This window comes from Nipponia nippon, unplaced genomic scaffold (assembly GCF_047370975.1).
Source record: "Nipponia nippon isolate SJK-2023a ecotype South Korea unplaced genomic scaffold, ASM4737097v1 scaffold_2, whole genome shotgun sequence".
Classification (NCBI taxonomy): Eukaryota; Metazoa; Chordata; class Aves; order Pelecaniformes; family Threskiornithidae; genus Nipponia; species Nipponia nippon.
Genome location: NW_028262336.1, coordinates 130970335 through 130996329, shown reverse-complemented (window position 1 = coordinate 130996329; position 25995 = coordinate 130970335). Strand labels below are relative to the sequence as shown.

The window sequence follows — 25995 nt, the reverse complement described above, 5'->3', positions numbered from 1 at the left end:
ATGGCTTCTGATCCCTTCGACCGCCCCAACAGAAACTCCTCCTCCTTCATCCTTGTGGGTGTCCCCAGCCTGGAAACTTCCCCCATCTGCCTGGGCATCCTTTTCTGCTCAGGCTATATCATCACCTTGGTAGGAAATGGTGGTGTTTTGCTTGTCATTGGGCTGGACAACTCCCTGCGTGACCCCGTCCATTGCTTCCTGGGCATGCTGGCAGTCATTGATGTGGTGATGGTGACGACCATCGTTCCCAAGATGCTGAGCGTGTTCTGGCTGAACTCTACACAGATTAGTTACATGGCCTGTTTTGTTCAGATGTTCCTTGTTCACTCCACAACATCAGAGGAGTCAGGAGTGCTCTTGGCCATGGCTGTTGACCGCTACGTTGCAATTTGTCACCCCCTTAGGTACCAGGCCATCTTGAATCGCCAAACAATTGCCCAGATAGGCCTGGCCATTGTGGTGAGAGCTCTCCTTTTCATGGACCCCTTGACTGGGATGGTGACAAAGCTCCCCTATTGCCATTCCCACGTTGTTCCCCATTCATACTGCGAGCACATGGCCATAGCGAAGCTGGCGTGTGCAAACCCCAGACCCAGTGGGCTTTACAGTGTGGCTGGGTCCTCTCTTATAGTAGGGATGGACATGGCTTTCATTGCTGTGTCCTATGGGATGATCCTTAAAACTGTCCTGGGGAAGAAATCGTGCTGGAAGGCCTTCAGCACCTGTGGGTGTCATATCTGCGTGATACTGCTGTTTTACGTCCCTGGGATAGTCTCCATATATGCACAGCAGTTCGGCAGTGGCATATCTGTGCATGCACAGGTTCTGCTGGCTGATCTCTACCTGACCCTCCCCACTGTGCTGAACCCCATCGTTTACAGCATGAGGACCAAGCAGATCCGTCAGGCAGTGCTCAAAATGCTATTTTCCAGGAAGGTTCATGCCTGACACAGTAGTCAATGGTTTTCCAGGTGTATTCATCTACGCAAAACCAGGACAAATTTCATTCCCATTGAATGCACACGGTGAACAGAAGCAATGAGAGGAGGGAGGGAGGACTCGTTGGCTTAAATGACCACATGAGACCCTACTCTGTGATGAGAGTTATTTGGGACTGGGATCCCAAATACCAGAGTCATATTTCCCTTCCTCCTTCCCAGGTGATACAAAGCAGCCACCTCCGGGTTTTGAGATGTTCCCGATGCCATGAACATCCCTGTGATAATTTAAAGCAACATTTCAGGGCTCCAGGTATATTTGTGTAAATACACAGATTCTATTCCAAATGGGGAAGTTTCTTCTGTGACGTCTTCTTTAGTCCCTGCTAGCAACAGGGGACGGTCACACATTGCAGGTGCTGTAGCCACAGAGGTTCTCCTTTCTGGGCCTCTCTTGCACAAAAGGCTGACCTCATTGAGCACGGACCAGCTTTTCTGGGTTTCTGGGTGATGACGGAAACTGAACATCTTCAAAACTGATCTCTTCAAAGCATTCTGTCCATCAGACAGTTCACACCAGCTGGGTGAGGAAACCAAAGCAGGGAGATGCACAATGGCATTTATCACTGTATCTAGGTGTCCATACCCTGTAGTGGTGGAAATAAACATTGAGTCTACTTGGAGATACTTACCAATGCTGTGTCTGCTTGTTGTAATGACCACAAGTCCATGAATAGCTAAATCTACCATGTCTTGGAGGCCTGAAGGATAGCATGCCGTAGGTCTGAGTGTCCTGAGGCCTGGCTAACTGTTGTTGCCCGTAGACCAGCTGCATCCCAGACTTTTCTGATCCCTCTCTGAGCCAGCCAGCTATGTCCAACCAGGATTCACAGGCTCTGTCGGGGGGCTGCAGCACCCAACCATGCTGAGACTTCCCCAGGTGCAGGAGCCTTCCTGTTCTGGAAGCTGGGATCCAGCTGGGAATGACCCAGACAGGTCAGGTCCCCCAGCAAGGGCAGGTTTTATCTGGAAGCTGTGGGCACAAGGAGCCATTCTGAGACTCTACAGCTTAGCATTAGCAGATGGAAAGTCCAGCTCTGACCTGGGATAAGGAGCTACTCTGCAGGCATTATTTTGAACTGGTACTGGAAGCTCGCTGGGAGAGGTGCAATTTCAGTGAACATGAAGATACATGTCAACAGCAACTACCCAAAGTACCAACACCAACAACTCATATCCCCATGCCTTGCCTTTCTTCAGTACCAAGAGGTTCAGAGGTTCAGCCGCTCACAAGGGTTTCTTCTCCTCGGAAATGGAGGATGCTCCAGTGGCAGAGGGATGCTCTGCACCCACTCCGCAGGGGTGCTCCTCCTGGGGCCAGGCTGGAGCCTTCTGAGACTGAGTAACACCTAAAGGACAAAGAGTCAGTGTTTTGGGACAAAAGCAGCAGGCTGGTGAGCATTTGCTGGGGTGTTTTGCCAGGGTTATGTGACAGGTGCCATTCGGGTGTTTAAGGGAGCGAGGAAATCGAGAGAATTCAGTAGAGGTGAGCGGCTGTGTCTCAGAGGTGCTCGCGGTCCTCTGCTTGGTGGGGGGAGTTGCATCCAGAGAGAGGAGCCATGACCCCACTTGGGTCCGAGGGTGGAGGAGGAGGAGAGGGATGACGTTGGGGATCTGTGTCCATTAACACAAGGATTCAGAAGAAAAGCATCGAGAGGTGGCATGTCTCCTCCAAGAGCAAAGGAGTGGGACAACTCTCATCCTCCTCAGACACATTCAGGGCAGGGGTCCACATGGTCACCACCATCTCCCTTACAGCCATGGCAATGAAAGGGGCAGGTGAAGCATAATTCTGCTGACCTATTTCAGATATTAGCTTCAGGTTGGGCTGAATACTGCCGTAAAGTCACTGTTTGTGTCCATGGATATGAAGGCAATCTGGAGGACCAGCTCCAGCCATAGACTGACACCCTCTCTACAACTGCCACCTGTGTTTGTTCAGATGAATCCCACCCAAAATGTCATGTTTAGTCCTCACTTCTACATTAATTGAAAAATTAAACTCAGTGAAATGCATTCAGTTTCAGAACTGGTTTGAATGTGTCATTCTCCAAGTCAAAAATATTTTCTTCTGTCTTTGTGGTGTTTATGTGACTTTCTGCTGCGCTCTTCCCTGACACCTTGAAAAAACAGTTGACAGAATGTTTCTGCTGGCCTGAATTTGCATTTTTTGCTATACTGAATTTGCACATTTCAGCCTTATGCTGCCTGGGGCTTGGGAAGGGGGTCTGGTGGGGGCGAGGACAGCTCATGGGTTGGCCCTTTGCACCGAGAGCCAGGAGAGACTTCCAGCTCCTCATTCAGCAGAGCCAGAAATGAAACTGCACTTGCCTTGCTCCAGGCAGAAACACAAAGAAGGTCTTTCATTCTGCTGGAGACAACTTGTGCAGCCTATTCCTGTCTCCCTTGGTCATCTCCTAGCACCTGACATTTGTAAAAGAAATTAGATGAGAGAGAATTGACTGGGGACTAAGGCTGTTACTGTCCGCCCCTTCGCTGAGGTTATTACAGAAGATGCCTGGAGAGGACTTGTGCTCTTGGGAGTCTCCATCCCGGAGCAGACTCCCAGTGGGATTGCCTGGGGTGATTTATGCACAGCCGTGCAGCTCTGCCCTCATGCACCGGAGCTGTTTCTTTCTTGGCATGAGCATCCCTGAGGGTGGCAGCTGTCTGCAAGCAGAGAGCAAGGTGGGTGGCTGCACGGGAGGACTGGCAGGAGTCAGGGCACGGCAGGCTGCTCCAGGTGCCTAAAGACGGGAGGCTGGTGGGACTTCAGCATCTGGCCTGTATGCATTCACAATGTGAGTCTGTTAGGAAAAAGGCAATTGCTGGAAAATTTATTTTAAAAGTAGTTTTTCAAAATTTTTAAGTTTCTTATTAAATGAAACTGCAGACCCAAGGCTGCAGAATTCTGATTTTTTAAAAGTATTTTTTAGGTAAAATAGGCCTTGAGTTTAAAAAAGTAAACAAACCATTGTGAAACCCTTTAACCAAAACCAGAAATTGTTTGCTGCAAAAGAGTAGGCTTGTTTCTCTTTGCATAAATTTATCAGTAATTAGCTAAATGCACATTTTCTGTAAAACAAACTAGATTTTCAACCACAGATAACGTTCTTAATCCCTTGGACACAACAGCAGGTATCTGACTGGAAAGCTACAGGCATGCCCCTGGGGGTTCTTGCCGACAGGCAGAATTTGGTGAAATAGGCTGGGTTATGTCACACGTGGTGCAGCTCGCCCGGGATCGGGTGGAGGGGTGAAGGAGGCGGGCAGCCCGTTGGTCCAGGGTCCCACCCAGCCCCACTGACCCAGCATCCTGACCCAGCTGGGAGACAAAGCTTTATGTTGGGGAGGTGTCCTGCATCCGTGGTGCAATTTGTGGAAGAGGAGCGAGCGCCCCAGGAGCGCACACCAGATCAGTTACAGGCTCAGGGCACGGTCTGGAGCTGGAGCTTTGCCTTTGATGCGAATGGGCGTCCCAAACACCGTGCTATCAGCCAGGCCAGGCAGCACTCGCCTTTGTGCCCCGTCCTGAAATGACCTTGCTGTATCTCCATAGCAGAGTATGTCTGAAGCATGCACTATGCTGCAGGGGGAATCCCCCACGGCCACTGGTGTCTGTGACGAGAAGGAAAGGGGTGCAAGGCGAGGAGAGCTCAGTGTGGCAGATGTGACAAAGCAGACATGAAATGTCACGGGAGAGCGCAGGGACCATTCCTTCAATCACAGGGTTCTGCATCCAGCACTAATTAACTGCGAGGAGTAAAGAGGAATTAAACTACAGGGAAAAAAAGTTGGCAGTGCCTAGGAACCGGTGGCAGTGATCTCAATGCATTTCAGCCTGCAGTACTGATTTTTCATTAAAGTTCCATTTTCCCAAAGCTGAGGGAACTTAAAGGCAGAGGGAATTTGGACAAGGAAACTGCAGAGTAAGTTAGGAGATGTTTTGAACAAGTTCAGCGAATGGCCAAGCCGGCTGCCCTGCACGCTTGCGGAAAGGACAGCTGTGGTTAGGAAAGCAAACGGAGCACTGAGAGCTGCAGCTAACGCACCACGGACAAAGTGAAATGGGGGAGCTGGTCAGGATCTGGTGGGAGTTACAAGCTGTTAAGTAGAGAAATCAGATAAAAGCAGATGAAGGCATCTGTCCCTCTGCATGGAGAAGAGAGGTCCACGCCTGCCTGAGAGAAAGGCGATCAGAGAACTTTATTTTTTAATGTAATTTAATTGATTGGTAGCTGAGAAGGATGTTAAACAGCTTCTGCTAAGAACAGAAAACAAATACAGCAGCAGGTCTGGGTAATTTACACGAGGGAAAAAGCTTCTCTGAGTTGGCCAAGGAGGTCCTTGGCCTCTTCTGCCAAACTTTATGAGTCCTGGCATGCTGCGGTGACTGCAGATGCTTCCTCGGGCCATTACTTTAGTGAGAAAGTACGATGATGTGATTAGCTGCAGATTGCTTAGCCTGACGTCAATGCCCAGCAGAATGCCCAAGAAGTTAACAGGAGATTTGGTCAATAAAGAATTAAAGGACTGGAATCAAATTAAATTATGGCAATCATGTGGCTTTGCAGGAAACAGCTCTTGTCAAACAAACCTGATTTCATTTTCTGATGAGATAGCAAGTTTAGTTAATCAATGTGGGCATGTGTGTGTGTTTGAGTACAGTACACAGAGTTATCTAAAAGAAATGTGCATCCACGACACTGTTTTCAGGTGAGGAGCTCACACAATGCAACATCTGTGAAGCATCAGCATTAAGAACGGGATGACTAAGAAACCTCAAAATGAAGCTGTCAGAACCATCATCACAAAAAGCTTGTGTTTCTGCAGGGATGCCACAGCGGTTGTCTCTAGACTAGAAGTTATTCTGTACGTCTGTAATCAGTTGTCCCCAAATCAGCACAAACTGTTTCAAATAATACTGGGGAAAGGCAAGTCATGCAGAGCAGTCCAGAGAGACTGGCAGACTTGGCCGTTCAAAGGAACTGCCTGCAAGAAGCTAAATACCGGGGTAAGGAGAGGCAGGTTTTCAGAGTGGAGCACTGTATCCTGGAGAACTGAGGATCTGGAAAGCAGCTGACAGCACACTGAAAGGGTAACACGGGGGCCCAAAGGGCTGGTGCGATTTTGGATGCATAAGAGGGAAATGGAAGAGGTTATATTTTTTCAAAAAGGATGTTGAAATCTTGGAGATGTGCAAGAAAACCCTCTCAATAAGACAGACAGTGGAACAAGTGAGTGGAGATGAGAAACTTGCAGGGCTCTAGGTCTTTAGTTTATCAAGAATAACTCCTTGGTCATGGAAGTACATACCTGCATGCAGTGAAGGTACTCCGCCATAAAGGGCTCTCTGGCCAAGCACAGGAAGGTAGAGGAGGATGCTGCGGCTGGGAGGAGCAGACAGGCAATGTCAAACGGGAAGAAAAGCACGTGGTTATAACCATGAGGATGATTAGCACTTGAGGCAAAAATCAAGGGATGGAGGTTCTCCATCTCTGGATGCCCGCAAGCCCTGACCACAGCATCAGTTTAAAAGCCTGGCTGTAGATAACAGGTTCTGAAAGTTTTTCTCCAAATAAATACGACAAAATTGTGTGATGCTTGAAAACTCATCATAAACAGTTTTATGATCAGACAGATGGCAGCCACATCCCAACCTTTCTGTCACTGTTACAGGGGACTGAAATTGGGAACAAAGGTGTGGCTTGGCCCACCTGTGCCATGTCAACCGCCAACCGATCCAACACCAACTCTTCGCCTTTTCTCCTGATGGGCATCCCTGGCCTGGAAGATCTCCATGTGTGGATTTCCATCCCATTCTGCTTTTCATACATCATGACCTTGCTGGGAAATAGCATGGTCCTTCTTGCTGTGAGGCTGGACAAAAGCCTCCATGAGCCTATGTACTATTTCATTTCCATGTTGGCTGTCATCGACCTCATCTTCTCAACTGCTGTAGTTCCCAAGATGCTGGGTGTATTCTGGTTGGATTCAAGGGAGATTGGTTTTGAGGCCTGCTTCATCCAGATGTTCTTCATCCACACATTCACTGCAGTGGAGTCAGGGGTGCTCCTGGCAATGTCCTTTGACCGGTATATAGCCATCTGCAACCCCCTGAGATACAACACCATCCTAACGAGCTCAAGGACCATCCAGATAGGACTGCTGTCTCTGGCCAGGGGAGCTGGTGTCATGACACCTTTAATGTGCCTCCTCACCAGCTTACCCTACTGCAAAACCAGAGTCATCCCTCATTCCTACTGCGAGCACATGGCCGTGGTGGAGCTGGCCTGCGCCGACCCATCTGTCAGCGATCTCTACAGCCTCATCGTGGCAACACTATTGGTGGGGACAGACTCTGTCTTCATCACCTTCTCCTATGGTATGATCCTGAGGTCTGTGATGAGGCTGCCATCCCAAGAGGCACGTCTCAAGGCCCTCAGGACCTGTGGGTCCCATGTTTCTATCATCCTGCTGTTTTACATAGGTGGCCTACTCTCCATGTACCTGCAGATGTTCTCTTTTGGCTTGGCTCCTCATGTCCAAGTCCTAGTGGCTGATTTCTATTTGACAGTCCCTCCCATGCTCAACCCCCTCATTTATGGCATAAAGATGAAGCAGATCCAGGAAGGGATCTTCAAACTATTGGGGCAGTTGGCAAGACTCAATATCTCACAAGCTGATAAAGACAGGTCAGATGGTGAGAGAAGGAGGCACTGCCAGAAAATAATTTATCCCATCCTAGAATAGGTGTGAAGTTAGGTGCAATGAATTATCCCCCAGAAATGTCCATCTCTCTGCAGTGACTAGAAGGGGAACCTAGACCAGATGCCTACTGCTGACATGGCAATAGTTTATTCACATGAAACCAACAGGCCAGTTCTGATGGGTGCTGGGCAACTGTCTCTTTGGCCAATGCACTCATGTTTTCCAAGATATCACTTGGAGACATTGCATCATGGTAGCTCTCTGATATCACTAGCAGCGTTTCAGCCCCTGTGGCACGTGGCTGAGGTGCCCCACAGACTGAGGTGCATCAGCCAGAGGACGGTTCAGTCCACCAAGCACCAGCGAGATGATACCACAGTGCTCAGTGCCTCAGGTCCCACGTGGAGGGGAGAAGAGGGTGCTCTGACCCCTTCCCTGCTCACAAGGGGTGGGAATGGCTCCCCCTGTGTCTCCTCCACCCATCCATGCAAGAGAAGTCTGCTCTCCACTTCTAATCAGAAGTCAGACCAGTGTATCTGAGAAACATCATGGCTACCAGGGAGAGGAATCTGATTTACTCAAAGGCCACAGTTAGACATTCACTGCAGCAGTCTCAGGCATCACCTCCCACACTTCTCTGTGCCTCTCCACTTGTATTGGGTTTGTGTGGCAAGGTTTTGGTAGCCGGGGGCTACAGGGGTGGCTTCTGTGAGAAGTTGCTGGAAGCTTCCCCCATGTCCAATAGAGCCGATGCCAGCCGGCTCCAAGACGGACCCACCACTGGCCAAGGCTGAGCCCATCAGTGACGGCAGCAGCGTCTCTGTGATAACATATTTAAGAAGAGGGAAAAAAAAAAAAAAAACAAAACTGTGCAATTGCAGCTGGAGAGAGTTGTGAGAACATGTGAGAGGAGCAGCCCTGCAGACACCCAAGGCAGTGCAGAAGGAGGGGGACGAGGTGCTCCAGGCGCCGGAGCAGGGATTCCCCTGCAGCCCCTGGGGAAGCCCATGGTGAGGCAGGCTGTGCCCTGCAGCCCATGGAGGACCCCACGCCGGAGCAGGGGGATGCCCGGAGGAGGCTGTGACCCCGTGGGAAGCCTGTGCTGGAGCAGGCTCCTGCCAGGACCCATGGCCCCGTGGAGAGAGGAGCCCAGGCTGGAGCAGGTTTGCTGGCAGGACTGGTGACCCCACGGGGGACCCACGCTGGAGCAGTCTGCTCCTGAAGGACTGCACCCCATGGAAGGGACCCACGCTGGAGCAGTTCATGAAGAACTGCAGCCCAGGGGAAGGACTGAGGTTGGAGCAGCTTGTGGAGGACTGTCTGCCATGGGAGGAACCCCAGGCTGGAGCAGGGGAGGAGTGTGACGAGTCCTCCCCTGAGGAGGAAGAAGCAGCAGAGACAGTGTGTGATGAACTGACCCCAACCCCCGTTCCCCGTCCCCCTGTGCTGCTGGGGGGAGGAGGTAGGTAAACTGGGAGTGAAGTTGAGCCTGGGAAGAAGAGAGGGGTGGGGGTAAGGTGTTTTTAAGATTTGGTTTTATTTCTCATTATCCTACTCTGATTTGATTGGTAATAAATTAAACTAATTTCCCCAAGCCGAGTCTGTTTTGCCCATGACAGTAACTGGTGAATGATCACTCCCTGCCCTTATCTCAGCCCACGAGCCTTTTGTTCTCTTTTCTCTCCCCTGTCCAGCTGAGGAAGGGAGTGATAGAGCGGCTTTGGTGGGCACCTGGCGTCCACCCAGGGTCAACCCACCACACCACTGTAAACTCTGACCGGGACCACATGCACGTCAATGCAAAGGCAATGTGGTAAGGTAAAGTGTTGCAAGTCCTCCTACAAGTGTTTGCAAATCCAGCAAAGCCAATGCAAGGAACCGTGAGCTGACCCAAGCACCAGCGCTGCAGAATCGGCTGGAAAGGAGGAACCCAGGATGGAGACGGTGCTCTGCATAGAAGCAATTGCTGCTGCGTACACCGAGCTTGGAAAATCACTCAGAAATCTAAAGCGAAAGCTGTTTCCTATTCCTGACATAACCTACGGTTACAGGTGCCAGGAATGATCACAGATCACTCTAGGAAATAGAGTTATTTCGTGATTCTGCAAAGAGTGACTGCAGATTTATCACCCACTTTGGAGAGAGGGTGGTCTACTCAAGAAGTAAGGAAAAAAAAAAGTCTCCTGTAAAATGTGATGCATCCATCCACCTTTGCTTCCTTCCTCCCTTTGTCGATCATCCTCTCAAAAATGACATAAATCATCACAGTCCCACTGACATGCATCGGCTGGAAAACTTCAAAGAATCACAGAATCATAGAATATCTCAAGTCGGAAGGGACCCATAAGGATCATTGAGTCCAACTCCCTGCTCCTCGCAGGACTACCTAAAACTAAACCATATGACTAAGAGCATCCAGACACTCCTTGAACTCTGACAGGCTATTGTATATCATATACGTAACTTGACTATGAAGGTTTAGGTTAGACCTGTTTAAAAACTCTACCAGGAAGGTGTTCAGCACTTGAACAGGTTTCTTGGAAAGGAGGCAATCCACCACTGGAGAACCTTAGACAAGCATCTTGCTGATGCTGCGGCAGGGCGGAGAAAGGGCCAGGCGACCTCCCCAGGCCCTCTGGCATTGTGCGTTGACAGGGCTTAGGTAAGCCTGCCGGAGTTAATGTTTAGTGTGAGACTGAAACTGGGAGCATTTTGCTGCGCAAAAAAAAGGACGGAGCGCAGGGTGCTCTTAGCTTGTATGAAAAAGCTTCCATGTATGTTCCTACAAGCACTGGTTATGTTTCTCATTGCTTCCTCAGTCAGCAAGGCAAACGGGGGGTTTATCACCACTCAGGACCAGCAGCTGGTGTTGTACAACGTGCTCCCTGCCACCAACACCTTAAGAGATGCTCCTGCCTTCATTGAACACTGCCAGAGATCAGTGCATGACTCTGGACAGGGGGACTACGACAAAGCAAAGGACTAAAAATTAAATGTGATCTTTTCTGTCTCTGCTTCCTGCTCTCTGCCTCAAGAACATCTACAACATGGTTTTTCCACAAATAAAAAAACTTAAAATCTCAAAAGTTCAGTTCCAACAGAAAGCACAGGTGAGTTCTCAGCCTGCCACCTCCCACACGCAGAAATGCTCCGGTGGTGTAAGTGATGGCAAACTTTACCCCTGTGCGCAGCCACGCGTCATTGCCAGCGCTCATCTGAGCCACCAAAATGTCTAAAAGGAAAAAAATTCTTAAGGTATTATGGGCACCACTGGAAAGAGCCTGGCTCCGGCCTCTTTGCACCCTCCCTTTGGGTATACATTAATATCTCCCTGAGCCTCCTCTTCTCCGGGCTGAGCAGTCCCAGCTCGCTCAGGCTTTCCTCATAGCAGAGATGCTCCTGCCCCTGCAGCATCTTTGTGGCCCTTGGCTGGACTCTCTCCAGTCTGTCCATGTCTCTCATACTGGAGAACCCAGCACTGGACCCAGCACTCCAGCTGTGGCCTCTCCAGTGCTGAGCAGAGGGGAAGGATCATCTCTCTTGACCTGCTGGCCAGTCTCCTCCTGATGCAGCCCAGGACACCCGTGGCCACCTTTGCTCGTGATCAACTTGGTGCCCACCAGGACCTTCTCTGCCAAGCTGCTTTCCAGGCGGGTGGCCCCAGCCCGTGCTGGTGCCTGGGCTTGTTCCTCCCCAGGGGCAGGACCTGGCACTTGCTGAACTTCTTCAGATTCCTGCTGGCCCACTTCTCCAGCCCACCCAGGTCCCCCTGGACACGAGCACACACATCAGGTGAACCAGCCGCTCCTCCATGAACTTTATAAGTACAAGCATAGAAAGGTTGGTCCTGGCTGAGCAGGCATCCTACCAGCGGTGGTCAGGACATGCCCCCCAGTACCCATGATTTCACTGGGAAAACCTCCACTGACTTGGCTGTGAGCAGGACTGGGCTTTGCGACATGAGGGATCTGCTCGCTGACCGCTGCAGACATAAAATCAGTGATAAAACAGTGCTGGTGGTGCAAATCCTGACTAGTTAGGGGGTCCTGGCTATTGGCGAGTTTGGGGGACAGCATTTGCCCCAGCACCGTGCGAAGGTGAACAAGGGCCCCATTTGCTAACGAAGCAGATGCTTTGGCCTGCCCTCGTGCGGGTGGCGTGGTGCGGCTCAGTGCAAGGGGTGCCCAAGGGATGGGCTGAATCCCATCCGGGTCCGGGGCTGGGACCCTCCTGCCCGCTCCAGTGGGCAGAGCCTGGGAACCAGCAAAGGCCAGGGGCTGCAGCCGGGCCCAGCCGAGCCCTGCAGGGTCCCCTCTGCAAACAGCCCCCGAGCAGCCCGGGCACGGGGCTGCGATAGCGGGGGCGTGGGGTGTCCGTGTCACCAGAGCTCAGCCTGTGACACTGAGCTGCTCCCGGCCTGTGACTTCCCCCTTGTCCCTGGCCATGGAGCAGCTCTCCCGACCCAGGTTTGTCCACCACTGATCACAGGAGCCCCAAGAGGCACTTTCCCTTGTTTACCTGCAAAGCAGCCATGAGTGGCAACAGATAGATGCATCAGGGCTGAGTAATTAGCCTCAGGACACTTTCACCTATTAGCCATAGCTCACTTGCTAATTTTTAATCTCTCCTTCGGGTGAAGTGTCCAAAGCAAACAACAGCTTAACCCTGTGAGTGCTGTGCAGGGGTAGATGCCCACCGTCGGGGCTGTTCGGAGAGGGGCAGACAGGGGACACAGAGACCTGCGCTGCCAACGGGCCCCTGCAAAGGCCGGTGGGTTTGGGCAGCGATACCCAGCCCTGGCCATGCTGTGGAGGTGTCTACAGGATAGCATGAAAGAGCTGGATGAACATGCACGTGGCCAAGAAGATTCTTGATGCAAACAAATTAAAAGCTTTTAGCCGATACCTCCCCTTGCAAGTCCCGCACTGGCTGCCTGGGGCCCCGGGTTGTGCACAGACCCCAGCTCCCACCATTCTCCTTGTGCCTTCACCTCCTGCCTGCACCAGCCCCAGAGCCTGCACCATCCCTTCTCACCATAGCCCATGCCCCACGCCACTCAAAACGAATGTATATTTTAATCCCAGCTGAATTAACACTGCTCAGCAACATTTCCTTACATGGCTGTAGCATACAAGCCTTCTTGGGATCTGCAGCACAAAAGGTCTCTTTTGGAAACACCACTCGAACTCCAGCTCCCGGTGGTGAGTGTTGGAGGTGCCACTGGAAGAGGTTTTCTCATTTTACCATGGCATTTTCAGCCCCTAAAAACGTCCCAGCCCTGGGGCTGGGTTTGGGGAAGTGTGGCTCTGATTTTTACAGACTTCTGAAAAGTTTGGATTTGGCTGCTGGTTTTCGTACCAGGCAGCTGCTCCACGGACCCGGGGGAGCTGCATGAAGCCTGCAGCCACCCTGAGCGTGAGGCGCTGGAGCAAACCCCCGGCACCAGGAGGGAGCTTGGGGGTCCCCACGGAGCACCCCAGGGGAGTCCCCGCCTGGCCATAGCGGGCACCGGGGAACAGCAAGGCACAGCTGCCCAAACACGCCTCCCCCTGCAAAGGGGACAGACCGCCAAGGGGACAGAGGGGTCCCAGTGCCACCAGTGCCCCCGTGCAGAGCCGGGGGCTTTGGGAGGAAGGGGCCGTTGTGCACCAGGGAGCTGGCAGGGGCTGGGGCGGTGTTGGAAAGGAGTTAATTTGGGGGGGGGGGGGGGGGGGATGGAAAGAGGGACCAGGGTCCTGCAGCCAGGTCTCTCCCCACGGTGAGATGACCGAGGGGACACGGGGACAGTCACCCCTTGCCACCAGCTCTGGCTCCAGCCAAGGAACTGATGCAAAATCCCCAGCGAAGCATCATCAGTTGCAAACCTGCTAATTGGCCCCTCGGCAGCCAGACGGGGGGTTGCCAGGGGCCAGGCCAGCCTGGCCACCAGCAATCAATCCTCCTGTGCCCCCGTGCTGTAATTACCATCCAGCTCGTTAGCACTAATTGGACTACTCCCAGGAAGGGAGCCTGATGGAACAAAAACCAAACAAAGTTCAATTGCTTTTAACTTTGACTTGCTCAAAAGCCCAGGAAAGAAAATAAGTCAGAGGACTCAAGACATCTTGGAGAGGTGCTCCTGTCTCGTGTCACGGGCCACACAGCCCAAAATCTGTGCCCGTGGCAAGGGGACAGTGCATGAGTCTCCTGCTGAGGCTAACGGCACGTACCTTTCTGCAGGCAGGATCAGGCCTAGTCCCTGGGGCGAGGGGTGCTCGGCTCACCACCAGCGCAGTGATGCTCCATCACAAAATCCTGTGCCTGGCGCTGCTGCGGGGGGTGCTGGGGGGTCCTGCGCCCGGAGTAGCTCTTCCCCAAGCCAGGAGCCTGTTCTCCCCCGGGGGTTCACACTGAGTGCATCGGATGCCAGGGACAAAGCAACGCTGCAGCCTCTGCTTCCTGAGGCCACCTCTTACCCAGCACGAAATGCCAGGAGTTGCCCTGACGTTTGTCCCCGCTGCCCCCGTTTTAAGGGTGCTTGTGACCTATGGCCATGCTGGCGATGTGCGACCCAGGGCAGTGCTGGGGGGGGTAAGGGAGCTCCCGCCTCGGGCCATGCAACACGGCCAGGTGTGTGCCGGGGCTGCGGGGGGACAGCCTTGATGGCTCTCCTGGCCGCACCGGGCACTGGGCAGCTCTTGGTGCTGCTCTGAAAGCAGCTCCCCAGCAAACCCTTCAGCTTGTGCCTCCCAAAACCCAGGTCTCCTCGCTGCTAGGACAGCACTGCCCTGGGTACGGACCCTGCTCAGCAGCCTTGCGGTGCATAAACCGCTCTGCAGCGGGGACCCTGCACCACGCACTGTGCACCATGCACCCTCTACCCTGCACCATGTACTGTGCACCCTGCACCCGGCTCCCCCGGTGGTCTGCTGCTCTGGAGCTGCTTCAGGAGCACAGTCAGGAGAAGACAACCTGTTGAACTGGTCTGGACTGGGATGGCAAGGTCTTGCAGCCCCCGTCCCAGCCATCCCCCCCCCCAACCCCAGCACTGTGCCCGGCTGTGCAGCCAGCTGCCCTTGCCTCCACTCCAGTGTCATCAGGCCTTTGCTGAGCTGGTTGAAGGCCAGGTCCCAGCAGAAAGCAAGCTGCGGAGCAGTCCAGGGTGGGTTTCTTCAGGGCCATGGAGGCAGCAGCAGGAGCTGCATGCATTGGTGACACGTCCCTTGGCCACCACTCCTTCCTGCTCCCGTCCCAGCTGGTGGACTGGGACAAGCCCCAGCAGGTCCGGGCAGCTGAGGGGTGGCCAAGGGGACAGGACTGGTGTGGCATCAGTCAGGGAGAGAGTCTGGATTGCAAAACACCCCCTTTCTCCTGCATCCCCCTGTGTGGGCACAACCCCAGGGCCTAATACCCTGGGAATGGGGTGTCCTGGGTACCCCCAGAGAATTTCATCCTGGGGGGAACAGAAGGACGAAACCAGAGGATGGTCTGAGCCTGCAAACGGCTCCTCCAGGTCACGGCTGGTCCCTGGCCCCCGCAGAGTCCTACACATCCAACTCACAGCTGCTGGAGTGAAACGGGCCCTGGGGTGTGTCGGAGACCCCTGTGCTGCTGGGATGGTGCCCTGAAGCCCCTTCCATGCCTGGATGGTGGACCACAACGTCACACATCCCCCACACACTATGTCAGCCCCTCTTGCCGAGGGGCAGGGGTCCCACGCTGGACACCAAGCCCTCCTCAGCCCTATAGTGGGGCTGTGCAAAGCAGAACTCCTGGAGCAGATGTTTCTCCCTGCCCCAAGATTTGCACCATTGGAAGGTGAGCCGGGAGGACAGTGGCATTTGCACTGCTGGCGGGTGAGCTGGGGGGACGGTGGCAGCAGGAGCACGTGCCCTGTCCCAGGGTTGCAGGGGCAGCGAGAGGAGAGGTGCCCAAACCTGCCAGCTCTGGCCCAGTGGGTTAGCAAGGGCCATGGGTGCAGTTTCAGGAGCAGAGGGGTGCATGTGTCCCGGTGATGCCATGCACATCTCCAACACCTCTCTGGTAAGACGTGGCCCTTCCAAGCTGCCGGCACCTCTGCAAGGGTGGTTATTGCTCTGCTAACTAGTGACCACAGAGCCCAGGGAGGGCAGCCCTTCCCCGCTGCTGCTGCTCGCACTGCCAGGCTACTGGGAAGAGGAAAAAATAAATGAATGTGTCTCCAAACCTCTTCCCTCTGCTCTGGGCAAGCAGGTAGCCGGGCTGCCCTGGGGACACCGCTGTGGCACCGGGCACGGCACCAGGCATGGAGCATGGGAGGCACCTCCTGGCCAGAAGGCAGCACTGCCACATCCCTGCCACCCCCTGCCACCTCCCTGCCCTGCCACCACCTCCCTGACACCCCCTGACACCTCCCTGCCCTGCCACCACCCCTCTGCCACCTCCCTGCCATCTCCCTGCCCTGCCACCAGCCCCCTGCCACCCCCCTGCCACCCCCCTGCCCTGCCACCACCCCCCTGCCCTGCCACCACCCCCCTGCCACCTCCCTGCACTGCCACCACCTCCCTGGGAGGGACAGCAGCTGAAAACCGGGGTCCTGTTTGTCCAGGAGCTTTTACAGACTCTAACGGTAGTTTTGGTTTGGTCCCCGCCGGCCCTGTCCGTGTGCGGTGCAGAGGGTGCAGTGAAGGCTGGGTGCCGTGGCCAGGGACAGACAGGCAGGCGGTGGCAGAGGACAGCACCAACCTGCCCTCATTCCTGCCTGTGCGCTGTGCTACGCTGCAAGGACAGGGCGACCCTGCAGCACCCCATGGCCCGACGGGGCAGCCTGGGAGAGGCCCAGCGAGGGACGGGGCTCTGTGCCCTCTGGGATGGAGGGCAACGGCAGAGAGCAGAGCCCCGACAGCCCCACAGCCGTCCCTGTCCAGTGTTGCCGTGCTCCCCAGCACCCTCTCCCCCTCTTCCCTGGGAGAAGGGACTGCTGCCCCATCGCAGCCTCCTCTCCTCTGCTACCACCCGTGTCCAAGTCTCTCCCCCAACCCATTTCTTATCGGTCCTTCTTCTCCCTCTGCCTGCAAAGCGCTGCGGGCTGGGACCCCCACAGGGACAGCCCTCCTTTTCCCGGACCACAGCCCAGCAAGGCAGGGGGACGCAGTCCACCCAGCCCCTGCCCATGGAGACCTCCCCTGGGGCAAAACATCCACCTGATCCTCCCTGAGGCCATCGCACCATGGGCGGAGGAGAGCATCCCCCTGCTCCCAGGAGCTGCCGTATCATCGGTGCAGGGGCAGCACCATACGCATCCATCAAGCATCAGCATGGGGGGCTTCAGACTGGACTTTACAACTAGGAATTGTCTACAGACAGCTCTGATGCTGCTCTAACACCTGTGAACGTTTGACTGGTTTTCCTGAGCTGTTCTCCAACCCAAGTCCCTGCATTAAACTCCCTTGGCCTTCAAAAGAGGAGGTTGTGTCTGACCTGCCTGTGGCAAGAGTCTCTGGACCCTGCTGCCACGGCTGGGACCTGGTTAGGGGATGCTCATTGCATGCAAATAGCCAACAGCCTGGAGGGCAGGACTACGTGTCCAGGAGCTTTTCCTGGTGCTGTTTGGCAGACTTTGCTCCCAGGTCTTTATGGGTCTGGCCAGGATTAGTCCAAGGAGGCCCTGCCTGTGATGGGGCTTTAGATGCTCCCACCATCCAGTGACAACCGCATTGTCATGGACCTCATCACCAGAGGCAAACCTGAATAAGATGCTTCATGTTGTGCTTTTCCTACCTGCCCTATGGCCAAGGCTCTTACCAATCCTATGTGCTACAGCATGCACGGTTAAATGCAAACAGCGCAAGAAGCGATGTAAAGAAAGAGGCTGCAGGAACAGCCTCAGCTTCCATGGAAACCCAGAGCGAGCTCACAGGATTCAGATTTCAAGTGCCAGTCAAGAGCCGTTCCCTACAGGTGACAGAGTGGCCCATATCAGAGGGTGGGAGCAAGGAAACGTGCACAGCATCACTCGGTCCCGCTCAGAGGTGCTGGTGGGAGCGGGGTGTCCACCCCGAGCAAAGGGGCAAAGACAAAGATTGTGGAGGAAAGCCACAAGGATTGTGGAGGTAACAGGGTGTAGAAGAGCACCTGAGTCAGGCACCCAAACTGAGAGATGCTGTCAAAGTTCAACACGAAGCTGAACAGCAATTTTGGAGGGTGGTGACAGTGCACAGAGGATGAAGAGCAGAGGACAACAGATCTGTGGGTCAAGGAGTCCCTCTTCCACCTGAACATCCCCAGGTGGTGGTGGACCTCTCCAGGAGGATCTAGTGAAAGGGAACAACCTCTGTTGGCTTTTTCATTTTGATGTCTCCTCTCTGGGGGCTACGAGACTGCAGCATTCAGACCTGGAAAACAAAGCAAATGGACAAACTCACAAAACTGGGATTTGTGTAAGTCTCCTGTATGGATTCAATGTGTACACGCTCATCCTGCAGCCTTTCCCCGCGCACCCTCCTGTCCTCGCTCCTGCCAGCCTGTTCTCATGAGCCCTGCCGGGATTTCACTCCTTTGAGGTGGCTGCTCTCCACCGTGTTGGCAGGAGAGGGAGGCAGCAGCAGGAGCACAAAGGCATTGCTCTCTTCCGGACAGAGGCAGAGCAACGACCACAAGGGGTGATCCCACCTGGCTGTTGCAGTCCCGGGACCAGCAAGGCGGGCGATGACATGCATGCTGAAGGAGCATCATGTCTGCTGCCCACTGTCCTGCCAGCCAGGATGCTCGCAGAGCTCTGCAGAGCTGGTCCATGGCCAGGATCTCTTCACCCCAGCGATCAGATAGATCAGGGGAGCAGTATTTATCAATCTCTTGAAATCCTCAGCGGAGAGCTAACGAGTATGCCTACCTCAGAGAGAGCAGCAACAGCAGGAACAGAAATTGCTGATGTCTTGTTCTTTCCAATATCGCAGCCCCGGGGCCCTGCAGCCCACGTGAGCGGCTGCCTCGGGGGGAGCAGGGGGTCAGGGTAGGCAGGGTGCCTGCGTGGGAAGGGTTTCTCTGCTCGGGGGGCTGAGGTGCCCTTTCCCTTTGGTCTGTGTTTAGGGTGAGGCTGGCTGAGAGACCCCATTCACTGGGCTCAGGAACCCAGCGCCAGCTCATCCTGGGCCAGGAGGCGTCCTGAGTCCCAAGCCTTGCTTGCACGACTGCCTGCACGCATCCCAAAAAATGGGCTGGAACAGATCTTGGAAGGCCACTGGGTCAGTCCCTCTGTATCTTACCTTGGTCTTTGTGCTAAATATCACCAGATCTTGCAGCCTTTCCTTCTGGCCACCTTTTCTAGATCCCTGATGATTTTTGTCCCTTTCCTCATTCACATCATGCACTGCTGGTCTTCTCTTGAGATTCTAACTGGATGCTCCTTGTGCTGCCCGCTGCAGTTCCAGTTCACAGGGCATGCAGCTGAGTGAGAACATGTCCCTGTGCTGGTCAGACGCCTTATGATGCGATGCCTAAATAGGCACCTTTCCCAAATTACATGACTTTGGAGTTTGTTTAACACAACGTACTCGCCAGGTGGCCACACCGACTGGCATCAATGATCTTCTGGTCTTTGCAGCGTGACCCTGATGGCACTCTCTTGCCAGGGAGGGAAACCCAGTTATCCAGGACTGATGAAACACCAGCACGTCCCAGCTTGCAGATTTTGGCCCAGATCCCTCTCATCCAATTCAAATATGAAGAGAAGTCAGACAGTCAGCTCAAAACCATTACCTACAGCAGATGATCAGACACCCTGTCCCCAAAGGATCTAAAGGTGCTTCTTAATCTGCCTGTGATGCTGGGGCAATGGCTGGCTTCTCTTCAAACACAGTGCTCAACCAAACACCTCCCTTTTCTCTGCAGCATTACCAGCAATTTTACCATAGCCATCACTTAGTGAGCGTATTTGCTTTGGTTTATATTGATTTTAAAATATTTTCGCAATGTATTTGGTTGGGTTTTTTCTTCCTCAGCCTTCACCCTGAAGTCAGGAATCTCTCCTAAAGACTTTGGTTTTTTTTCCCTAATCTTATTAATGTCACAATTAGCAGTCATACTCCCTAACTATCCTCTATTGTGTAACAGATGGTGGGGGGGCGCTTATAATTCCCATGCCAAACCATGATTTGATTTTTGCCCAAGTTGTGCTCCTCTGTGACTCATCCAGTAAATGAGGGCTGGCTTGAAGAGAAGAATAACTAGACTTGAGTGGAAATGGGGTAAAACACATCAAGGGTCGACCCAAAGGGGAGGGGGGTGTCAGACCAGCTGACTCTGATAACCCCTGGCCATGGGAACGGGCCAGCACCGACCCCAGTAAAGCAGCGGGTGCCCCCAGGACAGCTCAGCAGGAGGAGGTGGAGACGGCTGAGGAACTGGCAGAGGAGCAAGGACCAGGACAGACAGTATCAGGCAGCACTGACAAGGAATATACCAGCGCCAGCAGGCTCAGGAGTGGGCAACCGGGCCTCATTTGACATCGATAAGGACCTTACCACAGACTGCAGGGGCTAATGAAACCTGCTGACAGCCCAAGGCTGGGAGGACGGGGATTTATCACAGGGGACCCGGAGGAGGGAAGTTTCCAGACCTCATACTGACATCCAGATTGCTAACAAAATCTTTAATAGAAGTGGAGGAAGAAGCAATTGCAGGAAGTCCTTGCTGTGAAAAGCTTCGAGGCCTCCTAATTAATAACACTGCCTTGAGCACCGCAAGTGACTCATGAGCCACTGCATCCTCTGATGCTCCCTGCACCATCACTCACAGAGCAAGGTTTATAGCTCTTGCAGCACTGTCAGAAACCATGGAGAAATCCACCTGTGGCAAAGCCCACGCACTTCAGCAGAGGAACATATAATCCTGCAGGAAAAAAAAGCCAGTTTCCTTGCCAGAAACCTGCCTCCTGTGAAACCGAGCTGACGGGCACGAACTCTATCTTTAGCCTCTGGCTGTGTGTTGGCAGAGTCCCCGATTAACTGCTCCTTCCCTGTTTATGGGGTGCACCCCAGGGCTCTGGGATGTGTCCGTGTGCGAGCAGAGGTCCCAGGCTGGCAGGGATTTGGGGTGCCCTGAGGGAGCTGGGTTTGGGTCTAAATCATAAATCCTGGAGCTGCCTTTCTCATTGCCCATCATTTCTCCTCTCCCCTTGCCTCTGCCCTGCTCTTTTGGTGTGCGCATTCATCATCTCCTCCTCCGTATATTTTCTCCTCCTTCACCTTTTCTGCATATTTTTGCCAGGGATGGCTTTTTGTCCCAGTACCCTTGGTGGTGCAGGGTTGTGGCCCTTGAGGGTATCCCTCAAGCAGCTCCCAGTCTGCACCATCACCTCCCGTTTCAGATGGCGGTGCCCATGCCCGTGTCGGACTCGCCGGCCCTGGGACACCTCCTTGCTCCTCTCCCAAGGGAAGTCACCATGACATCCCTCTCCTGTCAGGTGTTTTGGTGGGTACACACTGTTGATGAGTCAGTTCACTGAAGTCCACAGCCCTGAGCACGTGTTTAAAATGAGCCTTTCTGGGTCAAGGCTGCGGGGAAGCTGCACAGAGACTCGGAGCACGTTTCCCTGCCGAGCTCAAGGGACCAATGCCGCCTGAGTCATGTCTTAAAAAGTGGGCTCCCCCGGGACACCTGGCTCTCACAGACACCCCCAAGCACATAACTGTGATAAACAGCTTTGCTTCCAGAGCCGGGGATGAAATGGCTTGTTCCCAGTTGTGGTCTGGGGATGCTCACTGCTGCTGTGCCTCGGTCCTGGCCTTTCCACGCAGGACGAAATCCTCTGCCACACCACCAAGTGACCCTGCACTACGGGACACCCCCGAGGAGAAATTCCCTCCTCCGTACCCCTGTTCTAGCCACGCTGGGCATGAGCACGGAGCCCTTTCCTTTTCGGTTTGCTCTGGCCAAAGGAGAGCGGGAGAGGGTCAGGCTGCTCGGCTGGTGGGTGCTCGGGAAGCAGACAAGCAATGGAAAAGAAAAGCTGCTGTCAAACCCAGGACAGCAAGCTACAAACCAAGCAGACTGTTAGGCTGAAAGAGGGCTGCGGCTCGCTATCGGAGCAATGAGATGCAGGAGCAGCCGAGTAGAAGGGGAAAACAACCAAACTGGTCTCTGGAAGGCATTGGGAGCGCTGCGGTTGGGGGTTATATGCCACGATGCTGGATACGGTGACCCACGAGCCTTACTGAAAGCCGTAAGTCTTACTGAAAGGAGGCTCGGGCTCCCACGCTGCCGTCCTGCAGGAATCCCGGGGTGGAGCGTGCCCAGACACCGCTCCTGCTCCGGTCTCTTCTCGGAGAGGAGACTTTCGCCAGCGCTGGGGCAGGACTGGAGCTCAGCCTACAGTAGGAAAACAGGGATTTATATTTTTATCAAGCAAACAGCAGAGTGGAAGAGATTTGCTAAGACAAATACACAGAAGCTGGGATGCTTCAGTCAACCCCAATTTAATCGCCATCTCCTTGCTCTAAAACAGCTTGTGTTGATAATTGTGCTTAGTGATTCTTTGCCAACGCTCAGACAGACTTCTGTCCTTTCAGAGCAGACAGAAACACACATCTCACAGCAATGGCTCCCCAGTCCAGCACCCTCCCTGGATCCCTCCACGCACTAACAGCATCCCCATCCACCAGCCCTGATGGAGGGGGGTTTGCAGGGATAGAGCTCGCCGCTACACAAACAAGGGGAAGACAGGAGAGATGGAGGGAGAAGGGTGTGCTCCACACTGTGTCCTCCCCCAGGGCTCCCTGGACAATATGCATGTGTATACTGGTATACAATATGTATACCAGTATACAATACTGTAAATTGTATACCAGTATACAATATGCATTGTATACTGATAACTCCTGAGAGCACAGGACACAGAGGACTGGCTGTGTCAGGGCTCAGGTCTCAGCTCTCAGCCTGGCAGATAATCCCCTCCATAAACTGATCAAGATTCCCAAAGCATCCTAGCTCTATCAAAGCCAAAAACATGCTATGAATATTTCCTTTTGCACTACTGTAGCAGCAGGCTTGCTTCCTCACCCTGAACAAAACGTGTGCCTGAGTCATGGCATCTGAAGGCAAAGCATCGGGAGCTGAGCCTATAGGAAACCTTAAGGGACAGAAGCCAGGGCACTTCTCTTCAACCCTAGACCATGGTAGTGGGAAGGAAGATGCAAACAGGGTTCTCTGAGCACCAGCCATCAGTTCACGAGTGGAAAAAAAATGAGGTGTTTGTATCTTGGACCCAATCTGAAACTAATGCTGCCTCTGGATCAGCACACGTGCAAGAAGGAGTGTGGTCTGGGTCTCATCTGCGAGGACCTGTCCTTTTCAGAGGACCACCAAACAGCACCGGCATCGAGGACTGTGCCTTGCATGCATGTGCATTGCTTGTCCTCGGTGCTACCCACATCTCAGCGGCATTTCACCTGTCCAGTGTTGCTGTGCCCTGCCCAAAATAAACAAAGGGAGCTCATTCAGTGAGCCCTGGAGTGTGCAGATGCTTCTTTAATAAAAATAATCACAGTTTTGGCTCATTTTTTCAAGCCTTTTGCTGCCTTTCACTTACTAAAGGAACTGAAGAGACAATACAGGCTGTGGGGGTTAGTGCTACACTTGCTGTGTGAGCACAGCCCCTCACCAGCCATCAGTTCTTCTACTGTTTTCACTGCTTGTAGTTCACAGTTTTCATGGGTCTATCCAGTTTAAAAAACATTTTATCGTAGGGAGAAGAGATTTGCAGCTGCAGCAGGAGAAACTGCTTTCTCCTTTCAGGTGCAGGAAAGCTGAGCCCTTCCAGCAGGCTGACACTCTGGGATGCAGGCGGGAACCAGGCAGGGTCAGCCAGCACATCCCTGGCTGAATTCCTTGGGGTCCACAAGCACAAACTGCTCCTCCTCATCCCTTTTTTCTTCCTGTACCTTCTGATCATCATGGCAAACTCCATTCTCACCTACACCATGGAAGTGGAGGAAGACCTCCATTCCCCTATATACTCACTGGTCGCTCTGCTCCTGGTGATCCCTGCAGCTCCAGCGCATTTGTGCCCAAGATGCTGCTGGGTTTCCTCTTTCATCTCAGCCACATCTCACTGGGGGCTGCGTGGCCCAGATCTTCTTCCCATACGTCTTCATCACGTTGGATTGCAACACCCTCCTTCTCATGGCCACAGGTATGTGGCCATTTGCAACCCAGTGCACTACACAGGCATACTGACCAGAAAATACCTGGCCTGGTTATCCCTGGCTGCAGTGGTGAGGAACATCTCTTTCATCAGTCCTGTGGTGATCCTGGCATCCAAGGGGCACTTGTGCCACTCTGAAGTTGTCAAGCACTTTGTGAGGAGATGACCCTGGTGAGCCTGTCCTGTGGGGAAACCTCCAGGAACAAGATGGTAGGACTGGCCACGAGAGCCATCACAATCGTCTTCGATTTAGGCTTCCTCCTGACATCCTACTGCAGGATTATCCATACAACCCTGAAAATTGCTTCTGGGAAAGTGCAGCACAAAGCTTGCCACACACGTGCTACTCACCTCATGCTCATGGTGGTCACTTACTTGTCTTCCTCAATAGTCTGTTGCATGGGGAAGTTCATCTCTGAGGACGTGCACAACCTGATCAGTGTGACATATCTGCTACTGCCATGTGGCATCAACCCTATCATCTATGGCGTGAGGACCAAAGAGATCAGGGAGCACCACCTAAAACTCCTGAAAAAAAGAGGTTTGGTGCCAATCCCCTTTAAGGCAGCAGCCACAAGCAAGTGGAGACAACACCTGTCTGTGCAGACACACAACATCCTGCGCGTCACCATGGAAATGGAGCTCTGAATACCCTCTGTCGGGCAGGAGAAGAGAGTTTGATGACATGCGGCAAGAGTTAATTACCAGGGCAAGCCAAAGGAAAAGGAAAGCATTAAAAAAAGACTGTATGTGCCCCAACCAGCAATTTCCAGCTTCTCTGGACCAGCCACGCACTGTCAAGCCTCAGAATTTCCCCTCCACACTCAAACTGCCTCCGACGAGCATCTAACAGTCATCACTACCTGTGGCACACCAGATTTAAGATGAGAGATTCAGGCTGCCAAACCACAGGCTCCCTTCACAGACCATGGGGACAAGAGGATAGGGGATGAGGTCTAGAATAAGCTCCCTGAAATCAGCCTGACAGATGTGACACAGCATCGGGGAACCGCAGGCTTTGGATGCTGTGCCTTGTAGCTTTTCTCTGTCTCAATGCTCAGTACTAGTTAACAGCCCATGCTGCAATTAAGATAGCCTGACTCTTCCCAGTTGTCATGGAATAGAATCACAGAATCATTTAGGTTGGAAAGGACCTTTAAGATCATCGAGTCCAACCGTTAACTCAGCACTGCCAAGGCCACCACTAAACCATGTCCTCAAGCACCACATCTCCCCAGCTTCTAAATCCCCCCAGGGATGGGGACTCAGCCCCTGCCCTGGGCAGCCTGGGCCAGGGCCTGACAGCCCTTTGGGGGAAGAAGTTTTTCCCAATACCCAACCCAAACCTGCCCTGGCGCAGCTTGAGGCCGTTCCCTCTCGTCCCATCCCTTGTTCCTGGGGAGAAGAGACCGACCCCCCCGGCTCCAGCCTCCTTTCAGGCAGTTGCAGAGAGCGATGAGGGCTCCCCTCAGCCTCCTCTTCTCCAGGCTGAGCCCCCCCAGCTCCCCCAGCCGCTCCTCCCCAGCCTTGGGCTCCAGCCCCTGCCCCAGCCTCGCTGCCCTGCTCTGGCCACGCTCCAGCCCCTCCATGGCCGCCTTGGGGTGAGGGGCCCAGCGCTGAGCACAGCATTCGAGGGGCGGCCTCACCAGTGCCCAGCACAGGGGGACCATCCCTGCCCTGCTCCTGCTGGCCACACCGTTCCTGATACAAGCCAGGATGCCACTGGCCCTCTTGGCCACCTGGGCACACTGCTGGCTCGTGTTCAGCGGCTGTCGACCAGCACCCCCAGGCCCTTTCCCGCCGGGCAGCTCCCAGCCGCTCCTCCCCACGCCTGCAGCGGTGCCTGGGGTTGTTGTGCCCCCAGTGCAGGACCCGGCCCTGAGCCTTGCTGACCCTCACCCAGTGCCTGGGCCCATCGACCCAGCCTGGCCAGGGCCCTCTGCAGAGCCTCCCTGCCCCCCAGCAGATCAACGCTCCCGCCCGACTGGGTGTCCTCTGCAAACTGGCTGAGGGTGCCCTCGATCCCCTCGTCCAGGTCGTTGATAAAGACATTGAACAGAGCTGGACCCAGTACTGAGCCCTGGGGACACCACTGGTGACCGGCCGCCAACTGGATTTGACTCCATT

At 53.8% G+C, this 25995-nt stretch overlaps 2 protein-coding genes and 1 long non-coding RNA gene across 3 annotated transcripts; 2 read left to right on the top strand and 1 right to left on the bottom strand.

Moving 5' to 3' along the window:
* On the top strand, nt 1–948 carry LOC104014869 (olfactory receptor 52I2-like). The gene has a single exon (XM_009467541.1). It carries the CDS (start codon nt 1–3, stop codon nt 946–948), a length of 948 nt encoding a protein of 315 aa, XP_009465816.1.
* Nucleotides 949–6722: 5774 nt separating this feature from the next.
* Nucleotides 6723–7751, top strand: LOC104014870 (olfactory receptor 52K2). Its single transcript, XM_009467543.2, has one exon. It carries the CDS (start codon nt 6723–6725, stop codon nt 7749–7751), a length of 1029 nt encoding a protein of 342 aa, XP_009465818.2.
* A 9928-nt stretch (nt 7752–17679) lies between these two features.
* LOC148055971 (uncharacterized) lies at nt 17680–25064 on the bottom strand. Its single transcript, XR_015704846.1, has 3 exons — nt 23685–25064; nt 21900–22034; nt 17680–18061 (listed from the first exon to the last, which is right to left on the bottom strand). It is a non-coding gene; the product is annotated as an uncharacterized LOC148055971 (long non-coding RNA).
* Between the last annotated feature and the right edge of the window lie 931 nt (nt 25065–25995).

Excerpts from the sequence above, each read along its gene's own strand:
- LOC104014869 (XM_009467541.1), top strand. The coding sequence starts at position 1 with ATGGCTTCTGATCCCTTCGACCGCCCCAACAGAAACTCCTCCTCCTTC.
- LOC104014870 (XM_009467543.2), top strand. The coding sequence starts at position 6,723 with ATGTCAACCGCCAACCGATCCAACACCAACTCTTCGCCTTTTCTCCTG.